General features: G+C 35.0%; 2 protein-coding genes across 2 annotated transcripts in view; one reads left to right on the forward strand and one right to left on the reverse strand.

Moving 5' to 3' along the window:
* The window catches only part of LOC135691702 (poly(A)-specific ribonuclease PARN), a 28,725-nt gene extending 19,828 nt beyond the window's left edge, over nt 1-8,897 (reverse strand). The window contains exons 1-8 of the mRNA XM_065209655.2: nt 8,821-8,897; nt 6,971-7,048; nt 6,177-6,247; nt 4,796-4,863; nt 4,549-4,624; nt 3,944-4,004; nt 1,326-1,497; nt 272-331 (exon numbers count right to left, since the gene is read on the reverse strand). Coding sequence (XP_065065727.2) covers nt 272-331; nt 1,326-1,497; nt 3,944-4,004; nt 4,549-4,624; nt 4,796-4,863; nt 6,177-6,247; nt 6,971-7,048; nt 8,821-8,839 — 605 coding nt within the window. The 5' untranslated portion in view covers nt 8,840-8,897. The remainder of the gene's footprint in view (nt 1-271; nt 332-1,325; nt 1,498-3,943; nt 4,005-4,548; nt 4,625-4,795; nt 4,864-6,176; nt 6,248-6,970; nt 7,049-8,820) is intronic.
* A 7,348-nt stretch (nt 8,898-16,245) lies between these two features.
* The window catches only part of LOC135692279 (polycystin family receptor for egg jelly), a 32,020-nt gene continuing 22,430 nt past the window's right edge, over nt 16,246-25,835 (forward strand). The window contains exons 1-6 of the mRNA XM_065210378.2: nt 16,246-16,601; nt 21,735-22,136; nt 22,936-23,280; nt 23,613-23,785; nt 24,101-24,254; nt 24,992-25,359. Of these exons, the coding sequence (XP_065066450.2) occupies nt 16,505-16,601; nt 21,735-22,136; nt 22,936-23,280; nt 23,613-23,785; nt 24,101-24,254; nt 24,992-25,359 (1,539 nt within the window). The 5' untranslated portion in view covers nt 16,246-16,504. The remainder of the gene's footprint in view (nt 16,602-21,734; nt 22,137-22,935; nt 23,281-23,612; nt 23,786-24,100; nt 24,255-24,991; nt 25,360-25,835) is intronic.

The raw sequence follows: 25,835 nt of genomic DNA on the forward strand, positions 1-25,835 counted from the left end.
AACAATCCCTAACAGAACTACCATGGATTTCTGAAATTAAAGGAAATAAAATAATATTTTCAAATGGAAAAGGAATTTCTCGGATTTCAAAAAATCTCAAATATCAAATATCATATAGTTTATATAACCAGGGTTTCGCCACATCACAAAATGGGGGTATAAAGATATAGCTAAATTCTTATAATGTCGCAATTCTGGTTATCACGGCTTTACAGGAAACACAACATTTTTAAAACGGGACAGGACAGTACTTAAAGATGGCTAAACACACCTCACTTTTGGAAGATCTAAGGACAGCTCCTCTGATTGGATGAATGTTTCGATTTTTGAGCTGCAGGATAAAAACAAGAGCGATAATAGTTTATAATTTGCACGGGATCATGTAGTGCAAAAGCAAGGGCAATCGTTTACAAAAAGTTCAATTTTATAGATTAATGGAGAAAATTTCCATTCCAAAGTAGCAATCTTTACAAATAAAAGCTTAGGAAGATCTTCAGATTCGACTTTGTATCTGCTAAAAGATTTCGTTCAGGAAACTTTCCCGGAAGTTAAGATCAAAATTGCATTTCGAGCTTCCACAAAACAGACAATAGTGATGAATTATTCAAGGGTGTTAGGGAAATTGAAAATTCCAGTATTTTGTTTATAATACAATGGTATGCAGTAGACAGTTGTGTATGACGCCTTGTTAATACAAGACACTTTCGTCTGGGGTCTGTCAGTATAATCAACGATTACCTGCGAATTCCTACTTGATTACGAATCTCGCTATCATTTACTTCGAAAAAAGGAGGGTGTTAAAATAGCCATATGGCTGCTTTTAACTTTCTATGAAGCAAAGGCGGTCTAATGCTCAATAATTAATGTGTCCTTAACTCATTTTTAATGCATTATTCTGCGTTTTACTGAAGGGCTCAGCTATTCATGAAAAGAGCTTTGAGGACCCAATAAGCCTTGCTTCATAATAATCTGGGCACCCTTGCGATAAGGAAAGTTTTCAATACATCCTCGTTCTAGCACCAAGGGTCCAAGGGTGATGTGCAACAACAACAACCTAATTCAAGTGTATCCCTACACGCCATACTTACGCGGCATGGTTTTATGAGTGAAACTTCACTAGATTCACTATAGGGCTTCAGTGAACTGGGTATACACGATACATCCTTTTTCAATAGCTTCTGGTTTACAATCCCTTTTCCAAAGCAATAGTTTATAGATAAGCATGTTTGCTAAGTAATTTTGATACAGCCTGTGCGTTAAAATGTTGCATTCAAACGAAAGGATAATGCAGACATAAGCGAATCAAAGCAACGAAACCAGCATACCAAATTTCATCAACAAACTCTTTCATCGTCGAAGGAATAAAAAGCGGCGATTTAAGGCCAGCCTTGTTATCTTCCTTTGTTTCTGGAGCGGTTTGCAGGTCATTCTTCGCATAAAGTTGCTCAATTTTTCCCCTCTGGGATGCTTCTTGTGACGGTGGCATGTAGGATAAGCCTGTGGTGATGACATGAAAAGGAATCAAAGCAATGCTGTAATGAAAACTGGATACAAAATAAATTAAACTAGAAAAATTAGGGAAAATCGTAATGAAGACAGCAGATTCAAAACTGACAACAGTTTATCCCAGTTGATTTAACACTTAGTATATTTTGAATGCAAGCACTATATTTCACATTTAATAACTCATATACGCCATAAATGCAAACACCCAGTCTTGAATACTTCATGAGGACAAATCTTCGCAAAGCAATGAATGACTACCTAAAATATTCTTAGTCTGTAATTCGTTCTTTGAGGTTCCATTTCTACATGAAGCCCTTGCTGTTTCGATTACGTACAACAAATCGAATTATTGAAAAATATGGCGGCCTTAGTCGCTAATTTCCTGGCGAACAGACCTCTTCCTGGTGATGACACAGGAAGCTTCGACTCTTTGTCCTCCTTCATGAAACCACTTTGCTAAGGTCTAGAATCGCACGTTATAAACAATTTTTTATATTGTAGTTTTCTAAAGATCTGTTATGCTAAGATTCAATAGATCTTACCAGAAAAGGAGATTTTTGAGGAAAAGGTGAATAGTAATTTGTGCTAGTAAAAAATTGTTGATAACCAATAACATCTTAGATGAAAAGGTTCTTCCTTTGTTGTTTGTTTGGCAAAAGCCAAATTTAAAAACGTGGTGTTTAATTGCTAAATCAAATTAGCATGAATGTGCACGATCAATCAAAACTTTTCTAGCAATAGATGCGGACCGGTTCGAGGAGGTACAGTACTGCTCACGGCATCATGTCTTACTAAGGATTACTTAGCTTAGTACGTCTTTACAAACTCTAGATAAAGGTAGTAGTGAGGAGGGGCGGCAAGAGGAGGCGGTAAAAGGAAGCGGTAAGAGGGGGCAGTAAAAGGAAGCGGTAAGAGGGTGTGGTAAAAAAAGCGGCAAGAAGGGGAGGGGTCCCCCAAATGGAAATAAATCTCTGTAACAAATGGAAAAAAAGGCTGTCTTCTGGCTTTCCGGCTTTCCAAAGAGTGTGGACCCCCATTTTCTCATCGCGCAACACGCCATTGGCCCCAATCTTTACCACCCTGATTACGCTACAGAGTACTGTGTGCAAATAGTTCCCGCATTGCTGTTATTTTAAATGGATGATATGGCACGTTATGTGCTTGGCGATCAGCCAGTTTCCGTCTGAAGCTTGGTTTTGACATCAGCAATTGAATTTGAGTAAATGTCCCTTCGAGAAGATATTTTGTTTATGTCTCTAGTTCCACTCACTAACGTAGCAATTTCACTGCTTCTAAAAGAACAGTGTATTAAAAACTGATAAAATAGTGGTTTATCACTATAACCAGGAAATTATAATTAAAACGACAAACGTCAGACGAAAACTGGAACTTTGAATGCCCGTTACAAAATCAATAATGGAGCTAGATTTCGCTAACCTTTGAAGGCCGTTCAGCGACTTAACATTAACAAAAAAACTTAAATTGTTTGGACATTTGCATCCCATGTGCAAATATACGGGTTGTTCATACAGGTCTTGGAAGAAACAAGCAAATGTTATAACTGCTGAAGGATTTCTATATGTTTCGAAGCAGCAGCGCTACCGACGGGTCAAATGGCTATTAATACAAATATCTGAATCACCTATACTAGGCCCATCAAAATTCATGCTAGCAATAATAAATATGGAGACCTGTTTCTTAATATGATAAAAACGTGTCGCATTACGTTATCGTTCTGTGATCAAAGTAAACTGCAACAAAGTTCATTGAATGAGGAAATGAATGAATGAATGAATGAATGAATGAATGAATGAATGAATGAATGAATGAATAAATGAATGAATGAATGAATGAATGAATGAATGAATGAATAAATGAATGAATGAATGAATGAAAGAAAGAAAGAAAGAAAGAAAGAACTGATGTATTTATGAATTTCAAATGGAACTTTCTTAATGACGTGAATTAGAAAAAGCGCGCAGTAGACAAGCAAACATTTCACTTCAACGCCACACTGATTTACACGCAGGAAACTTCTTGGGGTGTTTGGAAACCCTTAACGTCGTTTTTAGAAACAAAGACATAGGGAAATGATGACTTTTATATACTGAAAAAATATCCTTTATGGCAAGACTGGAGCGAATTTCCTGGCCTGCATTATTAAAGGGTTGGGCAAAACCGTGTCGAAATTGATTTGTTTATGCCTAGATCTCAAAGATCTAAAACACTAAAGAAAAAAGGCAATTTAGGAAAGTTTGAGATGTTCGCCAACAAACCTGGTAATACGCCATGCGCTTGTTTGCTTGTCGACATATTTCTAGGGCTCCAAAGAAATCGGATATGATTTGAATTGACTAAAGTTTATTAATTGATGAAGGATAAAACAGGCACAAGTACTATAATTAAAAGGTCCATGCTAACTGGAGTCTCTACTCACCATTTCTTATCAGTTTATTGAAGTCGAAGTTTTGCCCTGCCAAGAACTCAAGACTTGAACTCTAAAATTTTTCAAGAGAATGAATATGGGAAATTATAACAAACAAGCTGTGCATGTGCCTACGACATTCTAAAATTCACTCACTTTGGTTCATAAAAACGGTCAGTAACCAGTATGCCACTACAGTAACTATTTAATGTTCATGTGAGGAAGTCACCTCTCTTGCCAAGGTAGTCTAATTACAGCCACATAAATGATCAAAATTTCTCACATGAGCATTTAAATGGTATTGAAGTTACATATTGGCGAATTAAAAAGAAAAATATGAAAATAACACTTTACAGGTTCACTAAGAAAAATTTTTTTTCATCCTGTTGTATAATTGTAACAGATTTGTAGCAACTTTCAAAGTACGGCACTTAAAACACTTGAAATTGAATTTTTTGAATGCTGAATATTGAAATAGAAACAATTAAAATTATTTTTTCACCCTGCCACTGTTGGCTTTCTTTGGCTCAGCATCCATTGTTTTTCTTAAAAATGTTAATGGAATGGTTCCAACAAGTCAGAAATTATTCAAAGATGTAGTTAAATGATTAACAAACCTGACAGCTGAAAAATGGCTCTTTCCCTTTGTATGGTCTTGGAAATATGTAGAAGTTAAATGGTTTGGCATCATAACTATAGCATAAAACTTTATATTAGTCTTATTGATAAACATTTAGCTACAACAGAGAAGGGGAAGGAACCGATAAGCCATCTTAACATTCCATAGATTTAAACTAACAATTCAAATTAATTAAACAGAAAAAGGCATTAAAAGCAACAGGATAAAATTGTCTAACAACATACCATTTTGTTTCTTCATTCCATTTAAATGAGCAGATTCCATATTGAATGATGATTATACCTGATAAGTCCTGGAATATAAGAATATTATAGTGGAAAAAAGCTTTAACACATGCATTCATAACAGATTTACCAAGTTTCAGTTTTAAAAATGAGTGAGTTTATTTGAAATGAATGAATGAATGAATGAATGAATGAATGAATGAATGAATGAATGAATGAATGAATGAATGAAAGAATGAAAGAATGAATGAATGAATGAATGAATGAATGAATGAAAGAATGAAAGAATGAATGAATGAATGAATGAATGAATGAATGAATGAACGAATGAATGAATGAATGAATGAATGAATGAATGAATGAATGAAAGAATGAATGAATGAATGAATGAATAAATAAATGAATGAATAAATGAATGAATGAATGAATGAATTAATGAATGAATGAATTAATGAATGAATTAATGAATTTCTTCATTCCCTTTAAATGAGCAGATTCCATATTGAATAATGATTATGCCTGATAAGTCCTGGAATATAAGAATCTTTTAAATGGGAAAAACCTTTAGCGCATGCATTCATAACAGACTTGACAAGTTTCAGTTTTAAAAATGAGTGAGTTTATTTGAAATGGTGTGGTAAATGTTTGAGCTGCTATGTGATCTTTAACCCTGGTACCAGAGCCCAAGAAATCAGAAGGAGAATGGAGCTCCCTTCCCAATATCTTAGGCTCTAATACCCAGGGTTTGTGATCTCAAGGCCACTGATAGATCTGGAATTAATCCTGATATGACAGGGTCATGACCCTTAGAGCATTTTTGTTTCCCACACTCTAGTTCTTCAGTAAGGCCTACTTTGAGTAACACTTTTTGCAGATTGTCATAACCATTCACAATTATTTGATATTTCCTAATTTTCTTTCATGCTATTAAAGGAAGACCATTGTCCTCTGTACATTTCTGCAAAAATTACTGGGTCTTATTGTTGCAATAAAGCTAGTCTGTGATTCATGTAGGCAAGAAACCATGACAGTGAGCTAGATCTCCAATTAATTAGCCTTAACCTTAGGAGATTTGCTGTTATCTAGTCATTTTCTCTTCTGTAGCTAGGTCTTATTAGGAAAGAGGATTATTGCTACTATTGCGAAGAAAAATGTAATAAAATTGAATAGACCAAAACTTTATTGTAGAAGTGTGTGAGAATTCTAGCTTGATTTGTGTGAGCATGAGAACAAGCAGTAATACTTGGAAGTTTTGTCATAAGTAAAATGCAGAAATATACCAGTCTGTAAAGCAAAGGAAGCTCATTTTCCAAACTTCTGTTTATTTTGGCAAAACCTAGATTAAACAATTCAAATGCCAACAAAGATTTGAATAACCTACAGTCTTTAGTCTGGAATATCTTTGTGCTGGTGTGTCAAACAAAACTTTGGATGGCAATCCTTTTCCAATACCTTGAGAGACAAAATTATTACAAGCATAAAATTAAATAGAGAAGGGAAAAGACGTGATTACTTTTGGAAAAAATTGATACACTGACTGTCACAAAAGAGCGTTATCATTGAACACAAACAAAAGCAATAGCAATTTTGAAAATGCTTTCTGGATTACTAGAGAAATGCTGTGGAATTGAGCGTAAAGGGAAAAACGTAACTGACCCTTGAGTCTGGCACAAAATTACAATATCAAGGCTGTGAATTCTACATGGTGGTCCCCTGTGACCAGAATACATATGACAAATTAAAGAGGCTAGAAAGTTCTAAAAGGGGCTCAATTTTATAAAAGGTATTGGAAGAAAATTTGTATAGTTTTGAGTACATGTGGGGAATTTTCGGAGGAGGTCAGTTCCCTCTCCTGAATCCCATGTGATCATTGAACATAAAATATTTATTAGAATAAAGGCAAGCATTCAGGATGAGATTGAAAAATGGTCAGAAAATTCTACTGGGTACTGGGGCAGTATAGGGTACCTTGACCTGTAGACCATTAAGCAAAATATTGCCTAATGTCTGCCATCTCATACAACACTATTGTGGGGCTTGCATTGTCATTTCTAAAGTACAAAATGAAAAATATTAAAATCAAAAGTCAAAGTTTAGGAACCTTACAAAGTTTTGAGATATGTTTGTGTTAAAGAATCAATCTTCAGACACAATACTGAAATAAATTTAGAATACCAGTAAATTCTCCATCAATTGCAATGAAGTCAGACTCATTGATTGCATCTGTTACTACCGGCAAAACGTCTATAAAATCTGAAACAAAAGAGGAAAAGACCTTTAATAGATGCTTGATTTGAAAGATAAAGTTATCAATTAATGAAAAGTGTGATATGGTCCCAGTCAAAACAAGATGCCGAAAGTTTCGTGCAAATCTAAAAAATTCGGTCAAGAAAATCTGCTGTTCTAGAAAAAATTCCAGAATAGCTAGTGGAGAAAAAATTTTAATTTTTTTATTCAACTAAATTTCCTATGGTGCATACCACATGTACTTAAAAACTAGACCCTAAGAACCTAAGACACAGGGCCTAAGATCAGGCTAACAACAAAAATGACTGGTCCATCAGAAAGCTTTCACTCCCATAAAACAGAAGTTGATCACAGTCAGTACTGCAATGGTTATCAACAAGGGACATGCGTATCTTGGTTATAAGGACTTCAGAGAATGGGAGTTTCCAACAAGATCTTTGATTCGTAAAAGCAAAATCTAAAGTGAGTACCATATTCCCTCTAAAAAATGTTAAGGCATTTATTGCAAAATCCAAATTTTGGATTTTAATACAAAATTAAAAGTTTTTCAAACAGAAAATGACAAGAAAAGTGTGACAAAAAAGATAAAAACAGGCTTTAAATAATGTTTTCTTGTGTGAAAAGTTCACTATATGGAAATGTCAAGGAATGTCATACCCCTGTACTTGTCAGAGCCCTCATATCTATGACATGACAACTTTAATACCTTTCAAATACTAAGCCTATAAACGATTTATTACTTCTTGTTTGATGCGTTTTCTAATGAATGCAGCATTTCAAGACGTGGTGTTCAATAGAGGGTGGTGTTTTTTTCAAAATGGCTGGCTGAAGGTGCAACGTTCAATAAAGGGCGGCGTTAATCAGAGGACGGCGTTCAATTGGTACAATTTATTGCACACAATTTATTGGTACTTCCAATGTGCCTTGTGTGCAAACCATTTCATGAAAAACTGATCGAATTGAGAAGAATTTACTTTGGAATACATGTTAAAACTCTGTTGTTAAGTCTAGCATTGTCTTGTAGGGTGTCAATCTTTTATTTTCATGGGATTGAATTCATGTCTTAGCAACAAGACTGGGACAAAACTGAAAATACAGATTGAAGTTTGTCAATTTAACAGTTTCTTTCTTCCCAAGCAGTTGCTCATATAAAGGCAAATTCCTTGATAATTGCTTCTTCTTCCTCTTGCCTTTCTTACACTCATGAACATGTTCACATCAATGTGTCTCCTTTCTAAACATTCCACTTCTGCAGGCCATCAAATCATGGTAGAAGAATATCAGCCCTCTGGATGGCCTTTACAGCCTTTACCATCTAGGCCCCAGCTCAAAATAAAGGGGTTTTTTGCACCACTCTTACAAAAAGTCGTACAAGGAGGTTTAAAAGGGATTTTTTGCTGATTTTCTTATAAAAGAAAGAATTTTTGTCATGGATATACAAGATTTTTAAGAGTATTATGCTCCTGGCAACACTTGATATTACAACATTGGAGACATGGAACTGAAGGAAGTTGCTTGAAATTTTCAACTATGGGTAACAGAGCATCTGAAATTTTTGGAGTAGGGAAGCATCTGAAAAAACACTCTGCAGACTGGTTAACCATGGATGGTACGGAACCGGTTGTCCTGGCCGGCCAGGAATGGTACGGAACCACGATGTCTCGATTGAGAATCTTATCAGCACCATTACACATAGCATGGCTTTCGCCTAGGTTATATTAATAAACTCAAGCTTTTCAAAAACAAAAAATAAGAGAGTTCAGAATGGTATTACTTACTGTCTCTCAACACATCCATGTCTTTCTCGAACCACTTCTTAGAATAGCCTCATTTATACGATGGATCTCGCTTCCAAGAAATAATTCTCCCGAGGAAAACAGCTGGATGCTTGAAGAGGGCTCCCTTTTCGCTAAAGATTTTTACATTTTTATCATTTGGAGAGTTTCTAGGTTTTCAACATTGTGTATTGCTATAATTTGAATAAGCCTGGGGAGTTAATTGCAAATTTCATGCTTAAAAGGGGGGTATATTCGAGAGGGTGTGCTTATTCAATTACTTATTGGTCATAGATCTAAAAAAGAAAACTTCTGGCTCAATAACTTGGACAAGGAAATTTTTTTCATGGTAAAAAGTTGCCGTTTCCAATTAAACTTTATTTTCATTTGGCATGCGTTATAAGGCTTGACGATTTCTCATTTTTCACGCGAATTTCATTTCTAATACAGGACAAGAATGCGTCTATAAAGTCCCATTCTCGAGGGGTAAACTAAGCCTAAATTTTGACAGAAACGTGTAATTTTTGTTAAAATTTTGGACCCATAATTCTGCAAATGTCTGAAAAAATGTGACCCACAATCCGCAAACATGCTGAAACCTTTACCCATAATTCTGCATGTTTATTCAAATGGTACCCATAGTTCCGCACAAATTTCAAAAACTGATACCGATAATTCCACACTTTTCAGGAAAAAAGAACCCCTAAATAATGGCTCGTCCCCGTAACTTCAAACATGTTAAGGTACCCCCCCCCCTCCGCCGAGGTCCCATTGTAATTCAAAATCAAAATGTTTTGACCGTTCACCCTAATCTTAGCTTATGAATCATTGTTATCTAAGCTCTACAAGTTATTTTGCGAGCAATGATCCTCCTTCTCTAGTCTTTCTAGGGAGCTCTATGGCAATTTTCATGAAATATAGCAAAGGATTATAAGAAGACACTATCTTCACTTTGATAGAAATAGCTACATAGATGACCGCAAAAAATAAAATCCAATTGTGACCGATATACATTTCTTGTCTTTCAAGTAATTGCAAAGCACAAAACAACATTATAAATACGGAATGTTTCTTATTTCAGCATTTTCCATTTCTTTATTATGAAGTGTGATGAAATCATTTCAAAAATTCTAAAATAGATTTTTATGATGTCATCACAGGATTGCCTTATTGCCGCTCGTGCTAGTTTTCGACGTTGAAGATTAGTTTGCTCATCGAATTTCTCTAACTCTTTGCTCTCAAGGCTGTCTAGGCGTTAATCCTGTATTTAGTTATCTGCAATTCAAAGTAGACATTGAATATTTGGTGTCATTGGATTTTTCAGATTAAGAACTACATGACATCATATTGCCCCACCATCCTCGTTTTTACTCCTTAATGTCTATTTATAATTCATATAATTCATGAGTAGTGCAAATGATGCCTAATGGATATGAACTTCTAAAACTTTCCATCTCAATGATATAATTGCCTCGTACAAAATCAACTGGAGTGGGACAATTTTGTTTAGATGTCACGCATGTTCAAGTTTATCTTACTCCTCTCACTTCTTACTCACAAAAATACGATATAGGGATAAACCTAGGGCTAGGAAGAGTTAAGGAAGTAAATGTACAATTCAAAGCTCAGCTTGGTTCAATAAAAAAACATGTCCATAAAAATATTTACTAGATAAAAAAGCCAGAGAACAATACAATTGACATCTTGAGATGAGTTAGCTAGTCTACAAATTTAGATTTAGCAGAAAAAAATCATATGGCTCAGTTTTGAAGGTAACAAAATAAGGGGCTTAGCACGTATGTTCTGAAGTTGATGACGATGACGTAGAAGATTGTCCAATATGAAAAGGCTAGCAAGATTAAAATCTGTTTTTCACAATCATCCTCTTCATCCTTTTCATTGCCTACCAAGTCATATCACTCTTTTGTTCTCTCTCGTGTGTTCCACTGCTATTGAGGTTTCGAGAAACTGTTCAGCAAAGTTTAATACTGTGATAACATCTAACCTATTGAAAAATTGCTTGTTTTTGTTAGAACTAGTCTATCCTAGTAAAGACTAAGAACACAAATTGCTAGTATTTTAAGGTTAACGGTTAAAGCATTTTCTAGGCCTCCTTTATAAACGTCAAAAATCATGAAAGTTTGTAATATTTGTTCAAAGATTTGGACAGTATACTGTTGCCTAGGTACGCACGGCCGAGCAAAACTTTAAAAACTAAGTATAAATTCTTCAAATGTTGATACTTTGAAAACAAAACTAACTGGGGTGATATCTAGGCCAGATTCCAGGAGGACATTTCTAGACGTGTCTGTCACGCTATCAATTATCACTGTATTTTCGTTCATCCCGCAAAAAAATTACCATTGACAGTGAAAAATGTCGTGATTGTGTACACGGTGCATAGCATATACGTGCAACATTAATATTAATATTATTCTCCCATTATAGCAGGAATAATGAGTTAATTTGGTTTGCGCAAATATTCAGCAGGTAGGCTTAGACTAATTCACAAGTGATATGAATTTACGCACTGCATTGAGTTAGAATGCATTGATGTGTCTGTTTCTTCCTGTAAAAACTTTGCCTTTGATCAAAAACTCTGGCTGTAACAAAATCGACTAGGTATAATCTAATGTGATTGAAGTTCCTTTTTGCCCTTGCGAACACATTGACATGTTTTGACCTATTCCGATAATTTCTAAACATAAAAATACCTATTTGACAAACTTTCAGAGCCTTTCAGGCTGATAATGAACTTCTTTCTAATCATGAAATGCAGGATATCGATTACAACTAACGCTTGGGCAAAGATAGAGAGCTTTTTAGCGGACACAAGATTTTGCGTGGGCAAAAGGTACCAGAACTTATTATGGTCTCTCAAGGTCTCGAGGTACATATCATAAATTGCCACAAGAAACAACTTTTGCGCAAATACTTCATATTTTAAGCAGAAAAGTTTATGAGCACTTGAATTTCAAAAATATCTAGAACTCAAAAAACACTTCCATCTTGAAGTATAGTATTCTAACGTAACCGAATCTCTTGACTGGAATGTGCTAAAATTTGTGTGCAAGGGGTAGTTTAATGACTTGTTTAGAAAGTTTGAATCAGATTCCAAAAATGTTTTTAGTGCAAATTAATCTTAGTTGTAGTCAAATATACAATAAAACATAGTTCGTCAAAGAGACGCTTGAGTTTTGTAGGGTCACATAATCTGTTTTATTTGGGATTCGCTGTTGGCCCTTGTTTTATACAACATGTGTGTACGCTATAACAAAGTAAGGTCGTGAAATCATTGAAAAGACAAGAACGAATTCATTTTTCATTTGAATGTTTACGCTTATATATAAAAAACAAACAGAAAAGTACAAGAACATCGCATCGTATTAACAGTTAATACAGTTGAGATTTCTGATCTATTTCTTTGCAAAGCATCCCTTTTCAATCGAAATGGCCTTCAGACAGTACAAAGGAACATTTTTCCGTCAATGATTTATCTTAGTGTCAGTATTGGTTGATTAAAAATTGGAGTGCAAAACAGAAGACCATTCAATATATAACATAAACAATTGCTACAGCAGTCAAAGTTTGGCAAGTGGTTGTGCGCTACTTGTCAAGGTATCTGATTGGCTCTCCTTGTAAATATGACGACCAATTAAATCTACTTGCACAATCAACATGACTCAGCATTTGGAAGATATTGGATACAATCAGAATCTCGGCTTTTGAAAAGTCGAGAGATTTATCGCGGATGCCTTCTTGCAGAGTCCTGTTCTAACTGGTTTTTCTGCGTTTTAGATTAATTTATGATGAAGAAAGACTGTTGAAAGAAAAAGGACGGTATTTAGACAGATGTCTTCTTTTCAAGCAAAACTTTTTCTAGGTCATTTGTGGTTTTGTAGAAAAAACCAGTAACATTAGGGTATCCTAGCGGTAAAGTTGCATTGTTATTCAATGCTTCCCAACCAATGTTTGTGCTCTTGCATCATACATTATCTCCAAGGTCTATATCAACAGAACTTTGTCGTTTTGAGACATTACTGGTTGCCTCATTTCATCATCTTATAATCGCCCAAAAGTAGTTGTCTGAATTCTGACGTTAATTCTCCGTTCTTTGTTTTATATTTTGCTCTTTCCACCTTCGATAGTGAATAAGACATAATACATAAAAATCCGTCAAAAGTTTTGGGGAGTGGCACTCTCTGCAGCCCCCCCCCTCTTAGAACCCCCTGAAAATCTTAATGAATAGGATATCGTGAACATGCCTGACAAGAGCCGGAAAAAGTCCTACAATATGCAATATTCTTAAAAATTTAGACCATCAATAAACTGCATGAGTAGGGAATGATAAACTTTATTAGAGAATCTATTGTCATTAACTGGATGTATTTGCGTCAGTGTAAAATGTAGACCAAGAATGGAAATGAAAAACATTCTAACCGCCTGTTGCAGGGTGTCCGTTCAAAAACATCTAAAATTAATAAAGCAAAGTCAATTATTCATTATTTGGGGCTATCGAATAGTTAAGCAGCGGTTCGAAACATCAATGAATGTTCTACAATTCAATTCAAATTTTTACCAATCAATTTAATTTCCTATCAAATATTAACTACCTCCCATCCACAAGGCAGTCACAGCGGTGCTAAAGAAAGAAGTACGGGAAAATTGTATAGAGGATTGGGAAAGATCTTTTTATAGCTGTGGAAGATCGAGAACAAGTCATCGTCGTTCTATTCTTTAAAAAACCAGTCCTCTTCTTTTTGTAACCTGAAATCTAATAACCGTTTATAGCGACGCACCCAGTTCCTGGAAGGCAGTTTCAGGAAAGTTACGCACAACCAAATTATCTTTTAAAAAAATTCAAGTTGAACATCTTTTTGTTGAAAATGCAATACAACAACTTTCAATGACGTCAGAGTGTGATTGATCGGGCACCCAACCCTAATGTTTCTTCTGTGTTTAGGACCGGACACCGTCCTTACATACGCCATTGACACCCATTGTAAAAATCTTATAATATTACTTCAAAATGTAGTTAAAGTTCACTGAAGGAAGCATGTTTTGCGATCTTTGTTTGAACAAAACCCCTTCTTATACGACCGCTTTTCATCTGGAGTTTAGTGATATAAAAATAAAAAAATGGGAGCGCGAGTAGTCCTAAAAAATGTACCATAAACAATGGGAGGAAGAAGAATAGAGCTACTTATCGGCTCTCCTTAGATTTAAACACCATCCTTCACAATGACCTATTTTTTGATTCTTAATCTGAAAAAATTTGAGTGGCCATGATTTCTCGTTTCTTTGGGATTATAATCGCAGTCATACACTATGGTACAACAATCTTCTGTGACTGAATAAGGATTTCATTTCCACCAAGAGCCACCGATTAACAAGTTAAGGATAAAACATTTGCTTTTCTTGTATACAGGTCGCTACTAAGTAAGAATTTCTTGGCTGTTGGAACTTTTGTCTGCTAACGAGCGCACGAAGAAAGCATTGGCATGTTTTTCATCTTCATAAGTCGTAAATGACAATTTTATATTCTAGGAAGGGTTGGAAGGGGCTTTTATGTTAATTAGAATTCGGCTGAAATTAACAGTTACAGGTGTCATTCAGACTAAGGAGGATAGTGTCATAAATGAGTGTAAGCTTTAAAGATGTTTGTCAAAAGAACAGCAGGTTGTATGTAAAACTGTGAGTGAAAAGTTATCTTGTTTCAACCTTGAGTTTGGTAATATACTTCGTAACAGTCATATTATGATCAATTAGCTTAATATTAAATGTTTATGCGTAGCACTTAAAGCAAGAGGTAAGAGAGCTCGGGAGAAATTCTGAGGCACTATTTGACGCCGAAAATTCACCCTTTTTTTCTTGTTATTGCATTTGAGTAGTTTCGTGAGTGATACTGATAACTCATAGCTTAAGTTAAAGATATCCACCACACAGTAACGATGAAATTATCTCTGTGGATTCTTGGTTAAAAAATCCAAGCCAACAGAGCAGGGCAGTCGCACCCTATTAGCATAGAAAATACATATAAAGCCACGAAAATAGAAGAGTAGATAATCTTACAATAAACGATGTGAGCATTCTAGATCTAGCTGCAAATAAACAAACTTGAGTGACATGGGTTTTCATTGAAGGCCAGGGGATGGTTAAACTAAGTTAAAGGGCTAAGCTTTTCTCTTGTAAGTCATTATCATTAAAAATGCAGCAAATTATTTTGTTTATCTATTAGGACAATTACCGAAACTCACACGATTTGGCAAAAAGTTAAGAAAAATGTTATTTTACTTTGCCTGATAAAAATTTATACTTATAATTGAAGGAAGAAAGTATTATTAAGCGTCATGGTTATTCTGGTTAAAATTGACCGGCAAAGGGATTCTAGCCAAAACTGCTTAGCAATTTCTGAAAATTGAGCTTCACGGCAATACTGAAGGACGGTCTTGGTTGAAAATCTTTTGCTTAAAAAAATGTTTGACTAGTCCAAAATGTTTATATTTTAAAGGCGCCTTTGACTATGATAGAAGATTACAATATTTTCAATCCTAAAAAAGTAGGAAAATTTTTTCCGCAATATTGATGGCTTAGGATACATAAACTAGTATTTTATATCAATCTATAGATAGAGTATTTCAACCATTGCGTTAGGCCTATGCTTTTATGATGACATGACTTGAAGTAAGGCCTTTCTTTGCTAAAACCAAATTCATCGAAGGTCTTTTTTATTCTTTATCTACTGATTCCCTTCGATTCCACCAGCTCAACAAGAAACTGTTGTTTTTTAATCAAATAAAATCCAATGGAATGCTTCATAAGTAAGATCTTTTTTAGTCAATCACATCAATCTTTCAGTCAGCTGTTGCAATTTATAAATGCTTATCATGAATTGGAGGGGATAGATGTCGCGGAGGAGGTAGAGCAGTGTGGAAACAAGAATTTAGTAGGAATAGATTCCGGATTTCCCCCCAGGTCAGATAGGATTGAAAATAAAACCCCGCATCTTTTAACCTGCCATTTTTCAACTGCTATGAAAAATCGTATTTGAAAAATAGCAGCTACATTCGGAGCATTTGAAGCTTTCTAGCAGTACTTTCCCTCACTGGTTGCCTCTATCACCAGTTAATGACATCGATCTTGTATATTCATGAGGCAAAATTTGATTGAAACATTTGATGTTATGTTTCATCAGAGCATTTACCGTTTACATTCTGATCTTCATTGGAAAGGCATTAACTGGTTTGGAAAATATATTTTATAGCATACATAAATCAAAAGAATGAATTTAAAGCGAATAGCCAATGAGAGCTGACAGCAAATTTGCACGAATGCAAAGAGCGATCCATTAGCCACCAGAAATCTTTTATTCCCTCAAACTAACAAAACCAGCAACGATTGAATGCATTTAGCTAACAAATCATTTATAATTCATAAGCTCATAGTCGGCAGAAACGGAGCAGGAGTAGTTCAGTGCAGCGAATTAAACACTTGAATCTCAACGATAAGAAGTCAAAGCGAAAGTAACAAATTAAGAATGGTTTAAAAAGCTATATTGTTGTTAGAATTTTACTGAATTATCAATTCTTATTTTGCAAGCAAATTGCAAGGTAAAAAGCATGGACTTTAACTCTTATTGCAACCTGTAGAAGACGATTCATGTTATATATCAAAGTCAGTTCGTAAAATGGGAGCAAAGATGGCCAGCCTTCCTGTCCTGATTTTGAAGGTAACAGCGCTGATTCTTGCGATAGCGGTCAACTGTCGTGGTTTAGTCCCAAGCGGTAAGTTTCATGATACCACTCATCATTCCCACAATAACGTTTTTGATTTAAGGCATCTAGCAAAGAAATATGTCTACAGCTGCCTTTAAAAATATCAAAAGAATTCCTACTGGTTTCTGTTCAAGCATAGTTGTCGAGGGCTCCAGTCCGTTGGAAATCTTAGGTGGAAATTTTATTTTAACAGTCTTAAAATTATAGAAATCAATTGATTTATTGTGGAAAAATGAATCACTTTAAACGAAACTTGGACTATTGAAGGTAATAGAATACTCTTTAGAATATTGAACAGTATGAGAAGGTTGTTATGGATCCGAGACTTTATGTAGGTTCATAAAGCAGTATTACAATAGAAAATGTGTTTGGAAGTTTTGCAATGATGACGTCACTAGCATTTAGATAGCATAAATGGTACCAAAACTCTATAAAGCATATTGAATCAAACATAGCTAGGTCAAGAAGCGCAGCTTGCAATAATGTTGACCTCATTCCGTGATATCCAAATAGATTTTTGGAGAAAATTGATGTAAATTTCACGAAGGAAAAATTTTCAATTTTAGAATAGTAAGACACGTGTTGAAGATTTTTAAGTGTGTGCATGCAGTTAACGTGCAAGATATTGTGAAGTGCAGTTGGAATTCAAGCGATTAAATTTGTTCTTTTGAAGGAAATTTTTAATCACACAGTTTTAGATCACATACTTCCAAAGTTGTGGTAAAAGCATTCCTGAAAATGCAGTTATTCATTGTAACTGACTTCTTCCACATGAGTTTTGTTATTCAGTACTTATATCAAAGTTCAGACAACATTTGGGATTTTTATCAGTGGAGTTTTTCTCAAGAACAAACCAAAATATGAATATGTGTGAAACAACTTTGACTGTTGCTAAGCGCGCTCAAAATGATAGGATGGCTGCTCACTAGAATGGATGTTGAGTGCTGCACTTGATAGCGAATTCTTGGTAGATGACAGCACAAAAATATGTAGTAACTGAGATATTTTCCATAGAAAAAAGATTCTTTTCTTTGCGTATTAGTTTAGATTGGAATTAAGCAGCACATTACGGCCTTTTGGAAGAATCAGAATTTTTAAGCAACTCAATTCATTTGCTCGAACATCAATACTATCGCCTATAACACAAAGCCTGGATGCCGCACTTGCTTCGCATTGTCATACAAAATAGAGCCGATTTCATGAGATACAAAGAATCAACACGGCTTTTATTATTTTAGCGCATTTCTGAAAAGTCAGCTACTTTTTTCGTTGCTACATGCCGAAGAAAATAGATCGAAAGTCCAACTCGGGTGTGATATGTAATTCATATCATAGAAATGCGTAAACAGATAAAACACCATTCAACTTATATGGAGATATTTATATATTTTATTAGCGATCTTTTTTGTTGCTAATACTTATGGTGTTAGAAAGCGATTTAATACATTAGTTTGACATTTAATACTGGAGATGTCAAAGAACGATATTCGTAAATGACTTGTGACTTGTGCGTTGAAAGCTGACAGTTGTCACAAGCAGCTTGCCAGACTTCACAGAAAACAGACATAGAACAATATCATCACGAAACGATTGGTAAGGTGACAATGCAAATTCACACAGACATCAAAATCTTACGAAATTTTACAACTTTACCTTGTAAGGTAAGCAGGTTTTGTCCCATAGCAGGTGGCTAATTCATATTAATTTATCTTATAACACTTAAAGTCGCATAAAGTATGCATTATGTTTGGAGGTACTGTCAAAATCAGCCTTATGGAATATTTCTTCTTTTGAGTTTCCCATTTATAGCGGCAATTACCCGCCTATAAGCAACTACTACCACGGTTCATCAGCTAACATTATGATTGATACCCCCGTCTGATACGTTACGTCACGTGCTAAAGATACAGTGACTGGACACAAACCTTTCCAACAGGTTAAAACTGGTCACCTAGCGTCAGGAAACACTGCCCTACAAATATGACATCCAGGGAAACATGTTACCTACATTTTATCTACCTTTCTGGACTATATTCTATTCAGTGAATAAAGTTTTCGCACAAAATAATCAATGCAGACATTTTGAGTATGCATCAGGATATCTTTAAAAATAACAAGCTTATACCATACAACCAAACATTCCTAAACGTAACAAAAAGCTATGGTCATGATTCATCCATAAAGCACAATAGAAGAAAATCACAAAACGGAACAGAATATTCACAAAAGGACTTATTCAACTTTCCAATTGATAATGGATTAAAGAATCTCAAAATTGAATTAGTTTCTTTTACAGTCTCCTGCTAACGTTACCATTTAAGACTTGTACCATACATTTAACAAGTCTGAGTATCTGCATGAGACGGAATCGAAGAAACATGACATGTTAACGTGGTTGCTGACAATTTATTATCGAAGTGATGAATAAGAAAGGCTCCAAAACATTTAACACAAACAATGCAATGCATAACTGGAGAAAATGATTTTGTGTACAAATTGTTATCGATTCATCTTTCTCTACCAGTGATTTGCCAGCTTTCGAGGGCTGAAGAAGAAACTTAAAGGCAGCCTGTCCCCTATTGTGCTCAGCTTCATTTTCACGGGAGTGAAATTCACACACAGTTGAGCTTGATCGATAATTAAACGATTTAAACCAATCAGAGACAACTTTGATTCCAGAGCTTTTGAATCTAATGCCTGTGTTTCCGTTGTAGTGAAGCTGTGGCTAGAAATATTTGTTTCCCTGTTTGGTTTCTGCGACAAATATGTCAAATAGCGAAAGGAAGTGCTTTCATTATCATCATTCAATTCCAATAATTAAATCTTCTTGTCATTCCCGATAGCTTTTTGCTCGCAGTTTCAAATGTCGTCCACTACCGCAGCTAGGCCAGCCAAAGCAAGCATCGTAATCCGTTATCCGTTAAGGCGAGAGGACCTATTGTTCATATTAGCCAATCATCGAGGGGATAGACTGCCTTTAACTTGAGGGAGAAAGCTGATTAACAAGAATGGCGAAATAAAAATTTCCAAAAATAACTTTTCAATGTGACGGTAGGAAACTTCACATTTGAAGTGTATTAGATAATTCAAATAATTAATCGCATAGGTTTACAATCGCAAAAAGGATGCACTTTCTGATTAAATAACATTGCCACCATAGCTACATTGTTATACAATTAATGGCAGTACCAAGATTCTCGTAAAACTATGAAGTACAATCAATTTGCATACAGCGTCAAACTCTTCCATGCTTTTGAAGCAACGACCAGAGACATCGCATGTGGCAAAATTGGTTAATTCTACAACTGACGCATGTCTAGAATAGAAAAGATTTCCGTTGCCAAGAGAACTGAATGCTTGTTTTCACCTAACCCGGATTGAAAAGTCATTGTCACACCCAATACAACAGGTGGTTGAACAGTGTGCAGTTAAACGGAGTTTTGATGTGAGATCGATCGCATACGGTCAAATTGTTGCCAACAACATTGCTGACCGCATTTGCTGAGAAGTTTGCTAAAAAAAGTAGCATGTTAAATTTACCATGAAAGCATTATCTAACTCTCTTTTCAACAAGAAACATAAAGTTGGCTGTGAATTTCAAGCTCTTAGAGCAGCATATCTGCAAATTAAATGCTGCAATAAGAGGTTTTCTTCCTTTGTTAATGAATCTAGTTTTGCTTTCTCAGAGGCAAGGTCAAACTGCAAAAGTTTTTTCATTTTCTGCAACACAACAATTCCTCATTTTGACAAATACCGTTCTATTAAACTGTGACATTTAAAACTCAAGCAACGTTTTCTGGAAAGCTTGCTTTATTGCATTCCATCAGATCAAGCTGACACCGACATCTCAATGTTTTCAACTTTGATTGCTGGCCCAATTTTGATCACTTGACCTTACAGAGAGACGCAAAACTCTACAAAACTAGTTTGGAAAGGCCTTCCGGCAAGCAAGTGAGAAATGTTTTATTGAGAGAAACAAAAATTTTACGTTCTTGGTTTCTCAAATACGGAAAATAAATCACAAATAATTCATTAAATAACCATTGAAATCCTTTGAACTGCATGATATTAGCGAAGCTGCACTGAATCAAAGATGAAAAATCCAGGCTTGAACAGTCATTAGAAGAAAATACAAAGACAATACTTGACGCCGAAAAGTTATAATTGAAAAACTTGGTAAAGCAGAGAAATATCACAGATAGACCCCCTTATTAAGCGTTCTTGTTTGGTACAAAACGCTTTTAGGCTTATTATCGGTATTTTTACTGTGTATCAAAATTAGGATGATTGAGGTCATAAATTGCTGAGTTAGAGGAAGGTCAACAACTTTTGCAACTCTGACGTCACACGACGCGATCATCTATGAATTCTCTACATCCTTTCATCAGAAGCATTTTTCTTTGATTTGCAAACATTTCACCATTTCAAGGACATTTTGTCACTTTTCTGGTTAAAAGCATAAATTCATTTTCTTTAGTAACAATTTGTGTAAGCTTTTGATGCATTGCAATACATATCGAAGCAATAAAAAGCGCCTTTTAATACCCAGTCGTGCTTATTCTAACTATCAAGATATTCAGCTATCGCGTTGAGACGATCTTCAAGACATTAGTACCATCATATATTGACAAAAGGTAAAGGTAGGCTTTTCAAGAAGATAGAGCAGAAAGGCAAATGACCTTTGCATCAGCATCTGAAGCTAAGGAGCTTTAAAATTTTCCCATCTGCAAAGAGACTGTTTTTGAAAGAGGTTTCTTTCATATACTGGCATTTGATGATTGTGTTTTGTTTGATTAAGCAATCTTTAATAATCCACTGTCTTTGCCACTGCAAGACGAAGGGTAAAATGAATGCTTTTCAAACTTACCTTGGCCCGAATGGACGCGAAACCAAACGTTTGATTTGCATAAAGAAGATAGCGAGTCAAATAAAATCGAATGGAGGTGACACAAAGTAAAATATGCCAATCTGTTAAGGCAAGCACAATAATTTCTAAATAGAGTCAATCTACGTTTATTTAGCGAATGTTTATGGTCTTTACGAAAGATTATCATATGAAATTTGCCTTTGATTATGCGTTCATTCTTTCTTCTCTTGTGGTACAGCCTTTTACAACATCTGATGTAGAGGAGTGTTTTTCAGGTGCATGGTATGGCGGTTGTTTTCCTGATACCGATCTACTCACCAATTACCAAGATGTTTTTGTACCAGAAGGCAGCGAAGATTTTAATACAACATTTAATGAAGATAATGCCGTGAAATGTGGCTCAAGATGTACAGCTGTGCCTTCTGTCAAGTTTGGTCTCTTTTCGCAAACGGGTCTTTGTCTGTGCACTCTTCAGGTTCACCAAATTTCTGCGTCTGTTGATGCCAGTAACTGTGTCCAAAAAGTTTGCGACTTTGAAAATACAACGGAGGACTGCGATGGTACCACATACCATTGGCTGGTGAACATGACGTCCATGTTAAAATCGGTTACTATTCTTAATTCTGATGTGTTGAAGGGATCTGTGCCACAAAACATAAGTATTCAAACTGACCCAGGTAAGACCATTATGGCTTTTCTGAAACGTGCCATGCATAAAGCATAGATCACATTGAATTAGTTTCAGTGCACTTTTTTTAATTTGTAGCTAAGAACATTATAATTTTCAAGAATTATTACAAAACATCTTTAATATTGTAATATAAACTTATAATATAAACTTAGGATACCAAAGTACGATTAATATAATTGCTTAACATGTTTTTACGTATCATCTTGGAAGAATTCTTTTTCTATAGTGACCTTACTTTTTCGACATCATTTTATGGAAGATTACACTCCAAATTCTTTGCGGAAACATTCAAATAAGGACAGGTTAAAGATTTGAAACTCCCAAAGATTTGGCAAACAAAAAAAAACCAATTACTTGACGACATAACAAAATTTTTCTTAAAAGGGATCGTTACATAAATCTATGCCAGCAAGAAGCCAAAGAGCCTTTTTCTTTATCAGAAATTTAGCAGTTACTCTAGACTAAATTATTCTAGTTAAAGAAACAAAAAGATATCAAATGTTCTCAAGTTGCTTTTAATTTTTATCGAGGTATCAAATCTTTAACATTGATCATAGAGAATACTTAGTAAACACGATGAGTAAAAATAAAGTTGAATATGTTAGTTGTCATAAGCTAACTTTGTTGATTCATGGTAACGAGATAATAGCAGAAATTATACCTCATATTGAAATTATACCTAAAATTAACAGAAGTCTACCAAATATTTGATTGGAAATCCAACGGTGTTCCTTCTACGTACCACAAGTCGATACAATAACCTAATTTTTGCTGTTATATTGCAGTCGATATAAACGTTGACATAAAGATCGATTTTGGTGATGGCGTGGCGGTCGACTATGTCCAGGGAAGAACCATGGCCTATGTTTACAAGAATGCTGGCTTCTATAGAGTTTCAGTGACTGCAAGAACATTATCCGGTATGGGCACTGCATCTGCCAGCAAAGTATTGCAAGTAGAGACGCCGCCATATGGTGTCAATGTCAGCCTTAGCCCGCTTATCGAAAAAGGCGAAACAAAACAGTACACAGTGGCAATAGTGGAAGGAAATAACTTGACAGTGGATGGAGATATTTATATTGGAAACACGCTAGTCACTCCAACGCATGTGAACAATTTGGCTATAGAAGGTAAGAAGAAGGTCATGATCACGCTGTTGGTAATATCTCTCTCAGTAATGGGCATCATTGAGTGTTTCCTTAAATTTGAATCAAAAACACATATTAGGGTAGAGAAAATTCTGCTGCTCTTCAATCACTGTGTTTGTCTATAACATTTGTGAAACTATTGTGAAAATATTTAATCTAAATAGAATAAGATTTTGTAGGTATCAATGTTCCTTAAAACGAAACCCTCAAAACCAAGAAATGGCATCTTTTAACTGATCTTGTTGTATTTGTATCCAATAACTTATTGACTTAGCAAGACATTTGATTACAAACTTTTATCGCTATATCCACAGACGCTTTCATCGTTGCTGTTGGTGCTTCAGCGAATGACCTCATCCGTGCAACTAGCGTCTTATCAAGCCCAAACTCTGGTGTTTATATCATGCCGCAGTTTAAATTTCCAACAGGAGGCATAGTTTCTGCATTTGAAGCTTACATCTCTAAAGCCGGTTATTTGCGCTTTCAGGTAGATAAAAGACTTTCAGCAACGTTAGCTAGTTAAACTACGCCGTTGAAATATTCACATTTGGGAAATGTACTTTACATCTTTACATATCAAAGTACGATGCATCTTGCATAGGTTCAAGTCTTGTATTAGGTGCAGATTGTATTGATAATTGAAGCCATAATTCACAAATTTTCTACTGTTTATAACTAAGCATGTATTACAATGTGACACGAACAAGAAAAAGCGTTGGCACAGGAAAAAGGCCTTGAAGAAAATCTTAGACTTTGCTTTATAGACAGACAGGCATTTAAATTACCTTGTTTCGATATTCAGGTTTACAGACCATCATGTGCAACTGGACTGGTATATTGCTTTGCCAATAATGGCTGCAACGCAACTTGCAATGAGACAGTCGATATGATGTCTAACATAACTGCATCATCAACCATCATTCAAGGGACCACCCCCGACTTTACTCTGATTTCTGGTAAGAGCTACTAAAGTTTTTCAGTTGCTTTTTTTAGGAACAAACATAACTTATTTACTTCTCGGCCAATTAAAGGCCATTTCCTTTTCATGACTTGTTTGATAGTTGTTAGAAATGAAAATGCTGATAAAAACATAAACAAAGCCTCTGATTAGCTTTACAGATCTCTCCACGATCTACCAAAAGTATAATGTTAAACGAAGTTAATCTGTTTCAAGATAGCTAAAATGTTACTTTCACACTTTCGAGAAAAGCAAATTTCAAAGCAAGTCTGTATAGCAAGTATCAAAGAACAATTGAAAAAAGAATAAACACACAAAATAAAAGTGACTTTACTATGGTATGAAAGGTTTTACGTATAAAAGTAGAGTTCTGGTTACACAACCATATAAATCTAAATAGACAATTCATGTAATTGATACAAAAGTGAATAGCTTATTTGCAATACGCAACATTGCTGTATTTCTAGAATAACGGGCTATGCTCGAAACGTCGTTTATTCATTTAAACAATTTTTTCCTGGTATAATTTACTTACTTTCATCGTTATTATAGCATTATTACTGCACGTAATCTAGTATTTCTAGTATAGGTAATCTAGTATATGAATGCTTAGATTAATGACTGGCAGTGACTTGCTACAACCTAAACTGCCTACAACTGCCAACAAATTGTTTCCCAAAACACCTAGCGTTTTAGGAATGCAATTGTTGAAAAATATGCCAATTTTCTATTTAGAGGTAAGCTTTCTTGCCAATACCACTGGTCTGAAATACTTCAAGCTGAAAACGGCAAACATTGGGGTTCAGAGAGGTGACGTGTTAGGCCTTAAACTCTCTTCATCAGAAGGAGATATTAGCCATACAACAAGTGCTTCAGCTACAGAGTATCACTTCAGTTTAGCGACAGAGATATTTCCTGGTATGATGATACCAAGGCCTTCCACGCCAAAGACAATAACCCATAGGATAACGGCGCATTTGTCTACCACAAGCTCGTTCAAAATGACAACAACATTCGCCGAGATTGGAGTTGGAAATGTCAAAGTAACTGCCAAGCATCAAACTTTGGCTCCCTACATTGGAAACAAATACGTCCAAATACAAGTAATAATAATCTCAATTCATATGACTGCATAATTTCATGCAAATCGTTGTTGTTATGTCATGCCTAGAGTAACTCGTGACAACGTAATTTAAGGATAATGTGATAGTTCTGAATATTACTTTTATTTTAGGCTGTGCTTTAATATGTCAAACTTTATTATCTAGCAACAAATTGCAATGCATTGGTAAAATTTATGCTATATCATATAGCAAAAATTATGTTTAATAAATTGTGTTGTGTTCTATTTAGTTATATTAGATTTAAGCCATACTTCAATATAGTGAACTATATTGCATTATATTAAATCATATCATATGAACATTGTATATCGCTTTATAGCATTTTATTATATCATTTGTAACTTTATATAATTGTATTATATTTCTTGATGATATTGTGTTACATTAAAATATATCATGTTTACTAAAAATCACAAAGTGCTTTAAGGTTTTGAAGGAATGCTTCTTAACTTCTA

The sequence above is a fragment of the Rhopilema esculentum genome, chromosome 13, assembly GCF_057945365.1.
Source record: "Rhopilema esculentum isolate cy_ngs chromosome 13, ASM5794536v1, whole genome shotgun sequence".
In the NCBI taxonomy this organism is placed as follows: Eukaryota; Metazoa; Cnidaria; class Scyphozoa; order Rhizostomeae; family Rhizostomatidae; genus Rhopilema; species Rhopilema esculentum.